Source organism: Acanthisitta chloris, unplaced genomic scaffold (assembly GCF_000695815.1).
Source record: "Acanthisitta chloris isolate BGI_N310 unplaced genomic scaffold, ASM69581v1 scaffold18688, whole genome shotgun sequence".
Classification (NCBI taxonomy): Eukaryota; Metazoa; Chordata; class Aves; order Passeriformes; family Acanthisittidae; genus Acanthisitta; species Acanthisitta chloris.
The window spans coordinates 30,138-35,879 of record NW_008685603.1 but is presented as its reverse complement, the minus strand read 5'-3'; the positions used below and the strand labels follow the sequence as shown (position 1 = coordinate 35,879).

The window sequence follows — 5,742 nt, the reverse complement described above, 5'->3', positions numbered from 1 at the left end:
CTGCCAGCAGTACCTTTGCCTTCCTTTGCAAGTGGCTTTGACTGTCACAAAAGAGCCTCATCTGGCCCTCATTAAGCACAGCAGCCAAACTCTCATTGATTTTGGTGGGCTCTGACATGGTACCCAGTGACTTGAACTGGTGTCCAGCTGTGAAAAACCTTCTGCTGTGATTGGAGTGAGTGGAGAGCAGAGAGAATGCCAAGCTGTAAGTTCATAGACAGGATAATGCCAGACATGATTAGCAGGAACGGGGAGTTGAAGACCCCTCCTTTGCCTACTAGAGAAACACACTCTGACAAACAGCACGAGGGTCCCTATTCAAAATTTACCACCACACCTGCTTGATGCTTGATGCAGGTGTGGTGGTAACTACACTGAACTACTTTGATTGCAGAGTATGTCTTGGAACTTGAGAGGGGAAAACAACCCTCGTTCTCTTTAGGCTTGGGCTTTAGGGAGAAATAACAACTCTCATGGGAGAGAGCTGTCTTGCCAAGGATGCTTGGCACAATCTGCATCTCTCCAGCTGGACAGGCAGGCTCCAGAGGGCTGGAGCCAGCACCTATGCACAGTGACCTTGAGATTGGTATTGATTTGGATGGACTTAAGGACTGAACCTGCTTAGGATGACTTCAGGGTGGCAGAGTATAAGTGTGGAGCCTGCTCTATCACTCAGCCTGCTGCAGAAGGCTTTGCAATGCTCAGTCCTCCTCTGCTTTGTATTGACAGGTGACAAAGCTTTTTGCTGAAGCTTTCAAATACTCTGGGAAATTGGACTCCAGGAGTCTCTTCCACTACAGACAGCTGGACAATGGAAACGCTGCATAGAAGAACTCTCTCCAATCTGCAGTCTTACTGCTTCTGGGACCATAAAAGAGAGGGGATCTCAAACCATCCACCTAACCACCTTTCCATGTATTTTGTAGCATCTGCACTGCTTGTTTTTCCAGCTGACATGAATTAATTCCTAACCATTATTTTTGATGGCTCATTGGAAAGTTGTCCTCTCCTCTGTCTCTCTACCATCTCCACACAGAACCACATATTAGTTACTAACTTTATGGGTAGATCCAGACACCACCATAGCAGAGGAGATGAAAGGAAACAAAAGTGATCCTACATGGGAGTTTCATAACCAAACCTGCTCCTTGTTAGAAACACCTTCCTTGGATCCATACTCCCAGCTATTCTCATGCTGGACTACTCCAGCCAGGCCCCAAACTCCCATAGAAAGATGTGTGGTTTTCTCTTTCCATTGCTGATTATTGAGGATTTTCTGACTATAACAATTAAACATTCCCCTGCTTGATCCACCTGATGATACCATGGGTGTTGGCCACAGTGATGAGTATGATTGGAGCTTTTTAAAGACGGATAAACGTGAATTCCCCCAAGCTGACAGGCATGGTGCAGCAACTTTTTGTTTGGTTTTTAACCCTGAAGACTCACCTTTTTCAACCTGCAGATTTGATGAGAGAAGAAGGCTGTATATGTGTGTCCTGGAATTGCTTCCAAGTTCTGCTCAGTCCTTTAGGCGATTACCATTATTATTTTTTAAATTCTGGCTCAACATTGTGAATTCGGGTGGCTGTCCCTGTATCCTAAAGGCTCTCTCTCAGCTTTGTGTCTGGCTTCAAAAGTGGAGAACTCCCCAAAGACTTTTGTGTGCTGCTGTCCAACATTCTGTGCCATGATTGTGGGCATTAAAATCGAATCCTTCTAAAATGAGGTAAAAGTGTTGCAGTGCTTTGCCCCTACCAGTTAAGTGACCCCTTCAAATTCATTCCCACCTTCTCTGCTGCTCTTTCAGCTTTGGCAGCACCTGCAAACACTGTCCATAGAGCAGACACCCATTGTGGCACATGGGGCATGTTATCCTTTGCTGTCTGCACAGCAGAAGACTTCAGCAGCTCTGTGACCAACAGCACTGTGTCCTGCATCACATACTTGAAGCATTTACCAGCTAAGGAATGCTTGTGTCTGTCCTTCTTCCCCCATGTTGCAGTATGTACACAGCACACCCAGGAGTCAGGAAGATTCAAAGTTGGACAACTTCGCTGGTACTTGCTAAAGTGGAACATTTTCCTCAGCCATTCTTTGCCTGCCTGAGACTCCAGATCCAGGGCACTGCTAGCCTTAGTCACCTACCTCTTACATATCCCCTAACACCTGCATGCCCTGCCAAGAAATACTGCTGCCAGCTAGTGCTAGGTGTCTTGTGGTGGAGATGGGCACCACCCAGCAGTGCTTTCTGAAGCTATCAGCTCTGCAAGTAGTGCAGTTTGGGCTGTGTGGATGAGATGTGCTGCTTCTTGTATCTGCTCTCAAGTTCCCTTGAGTCCCAAGCAGCTTTGAATGTAGAGAGAGAATAAGGGTGAAGAGATAGGCTGATGGGTTTTTTAATTAGTACTGCAACTGATACTGAAATCTGATGAGATCTGTTATTGATAATGCAAATAAGTGGGCGGAGACTGTGATGCCTTTAGGTACCATGGGACTCTCTGAACTATTGGTGCTAACTGCAAAGACCAAATTCTGAGCCAGATACAGACTTTATTTCTGGTCTGTTTGACATCCCAAGTGCTCTTGTCATGATATTTCTTCAGTACTAACTTTTGTGATTAATACAGCCCTGCCTGCTGTGCACAGGGAGAGCTTTGCACTTTTACAGTAGAGATGTTATTAAAAAAACCCGCAACAACAACAAAAAAACCCAACAAACCAAACCAACCTAAACTTCAGAAGAGCCCAAAGGCATCAATTGTTCACCAATTCAGTTGTGAAATGGATGACTAATGTTGGTTAATGGAGCAGCACTCTAAAAGCATCCTGCACATATTTTTTCAGTGGCAAAAATGCTATTAGCAACTGGTGTAATCTCACATCCACCCACCCTGCTGTTACCTCTAGTAGTGAACAAAGTGACATCTTAAAACATCTGTATTCTCTTGTTCCTCCTCTTCTATTTTGTCATTTCTCTTATGAGTTGAAATGAAATAAATGCCCAGATTCTGACAGCTACTCATTCTTAAATTCTGCGTGGCCTGGATTCTGCCCTTCATTTTTTTAAGTCTTTTTTTTTTTTTTTTTTTTTTTTCCGAAGCATTGATGAACTCCAGTCTGTTAGGCAAACATAACTCTCATGTTTGACACTGACCACATCATTTGGTGCAGAGCTGCTGTATGCCTCAGAGGTGAGAAGGTGGTGGGAAAAGAGCAGCGGGACAAAGGGAGTGCTCTTTCTCCTCAGCTGTTTGTACTCAAGAGAAGGGAGAAGCCCTGATTGCCCAGGAGAGGCATGTAAATTATAAGTGAGGAGTCAGATGATAGAGCAGCAGGCTAACAAACACTGAAGAGATGGGAATTTTAAAGAAGGGGCTGTCAGTTTTGGAAAAATAGGAAAACCTTTGCTGCTTTCAATTCAACTTTCTTAAACAGTGCTCCTGCCAGTTGGCTAACAGTCTGGGTGTATCTATGTACATGTGTATCTATACATTCCTGTTACTTACTGCAGCAGCTGCAGGTACTTAATCTGCAGCTTCTTTGATGTCCACAGCTCTCATACAGTTGGAGTGGAATTCACTACAAAAACACACCAGGCCCGAATACATACTGAGTACTCTGTAATTATGCAGCGTTAGTGTTTGCTGCTGGTGCTAAACACTGGGCCCTTCCCCACTCCTCTGAAGCAGGTGACACCAATATCCTTCCACAGTTAGACCCATCTATACACACACCATCCCCTGTGCTGTCTTTTCTCCATCTCCTTTTGGTGTCTCTTCCCCTTTCCCATTGAATAAAAAAAATCTGTTTTGCTCTGACTGATGCAAGATGAAACTCTTAACACTTGTCATGGTCAAAGGGGCCAAGAAATCATCCTGCAGCTTACCTTCTGCACACACTGTTGCTGGCTGAATTTGTTCCTTGATATGCTTTTTCTTTTTTGTGTAATGAAGGTGCAGGCGCTATAGGAAAAGATTTGTAAGTGTCTACAGCTGTTGGGATCAATGCAGAGCTAAAAAATAAAAGTTACAATTAGTATCCTTTGTACCAAGCTCATCTCTACTCTCAACAGATTCTGCCTTATAAATGTCTTTTTCTTATTAATATTGGGAAGTGTGACAATGACAGATGAAAGAGGAGGCTGTACAGAGCAAGAAATTTGCTAATCTATGAGCAGTCAAATAATTTTACTCTTTCTTACTGTCTTAAAAGAGGGTTGATAAAGAGACACATGAAGGTATAAGAGACACTACAAAGCACAACTTTTGAGATAAGCAAAAGAAATGGTGACAAAGGGCCATGATGAAATATGAAGTGAACTAATTTTTAGTAACAGATTTTTTTAGTTGGTGCTGAGCCACTCACTGGAACTGTAGCTTTCCAAGTGTCAAATGCTGGGAAGCTCTGGAGGCTTGATTTCCCAGGAGATGCTGTTGAATATTGAAGTCAGGCTCTTTCCCCAGTTGATCACCTTTCTGGATTTACTCTTCTGGAGTCAGCACCCTTTAAATCACTTGGGGATTGCTCAGGCAACCCCTGCAGAGGGTAGTAGTAGCAAAGCTGGGATAGTTTGGCATGCTGAAAGCAAGAAGAAAAGAATGTAAGAGAATGAATACAAACTTGGTGCTACCAATTTCTGCTTGGCTGGTAGAGCTCTTAAAACACAGCATGATAAAAGTATGTTTTGTGTAAGTGAAAAAGTAGTGAAAAGCTTTAAGAAACCTCTTTTCTCTGAGGTTATTTGAAACAGCCAAAGTCAGCTTTGTGAAAGTCCTAGGATGTAGCCAAGTAGGAAAGACTCCTTAGTCTGACAGATTTCTTAGCAGTGAGCAGAGGAATGAGTCTTCCTTGACTTGCAGGTTGCTGGATTTTCTTGGGCTGGATATTGCCACCATGTACACAAGTTACACCTGTAGTGCAGCCTGCAACAATTCCTTCCCTCACATACCAAGTATATTTTGCAGTCTCAAGGTTTAAAAGCCTATGTGTGCTTCGGCTCTCCGTGCTTGCATCAGAGGTATCTAGAAGACTTTCTGGGAGCTCAATACCCCTCTATATCTTTATAATAAAGTGATCCATAAAACTAGGGAAGGGATTGGAAGTCAGCACTATTCTAAATCCCATAACTGCAGTGTGTGTGCGATTGCAGTGTCAATGCACACCTGCTGCCTGTACTCCACTCTGATGCCAATAGCAGGAGGGTGGGCTCATGCAACAACCAAGTGAGGTGGTAAATGGGAGAGGACCTCTGGCTCCTTCTGTTTATAGTGTTTAGAACACCAAACCAAAGTGAGAGCAGCCTGGACCTTGGGAAGCTTTCATCACATAATTAGTGCTGCTGCCATCCCTGCAAGGACAAGAGGTGCTGCCATACCATGTGGAGCATATGAACACTGATGCATTAGCCATCTGCAGGACATTGAATCTGCTCTGCTGTGACAGCTACCAAACAGTTCCTAAAGCCTCTGTTTTTCTTCTTTCTGCATCTCAATGTCTAGTGCTGCACAATGTAATTTACAGGAAATAATCTAGTTATGCTATAACATTTGTCTCGCCCCTACATTGAAGAGAATTTAAATAGGAACCTTCTGATGTATCCTAATTAAATGGAGAACATGATATTTTGTCATTAGCTAGGTAGGCTAAACTCTCACTCATCCTCTTAATTAAAATATATTGAATTCTGCAGGCTGATAATACCAGTTGAGATAAACTCTTCTAATTCAGGGAAGTTTGTAA

At 43.3% G+C, this 5,742-nt stretch overlaps 1 protein-coding gene across 1 annotated transcript in view; it reads left to right on the top strand.

The window, feature by feature from the left end:
- Window positions 1-828, top strand: part of CPS1 (carbamoyl-phosphate synthase 1, mitochondrial) — a gene marked incomplete at its 5' end in the record, with an annotated part of 60,984 nt that extends 60,156 nt beyond the window's left edge. The window contains one exon of the mRNA XM_009079838.1: window positions 730-828. Coding sequence (XP_009078086.1) covers window positions 730-828 — 99 coding nt within the window. The remainder of the gene's footprint in view (window positions 1-729) is intronic.
- Between the last annotated feature and the right edge of the window lie 4,914 nt (window positions 829-5,742).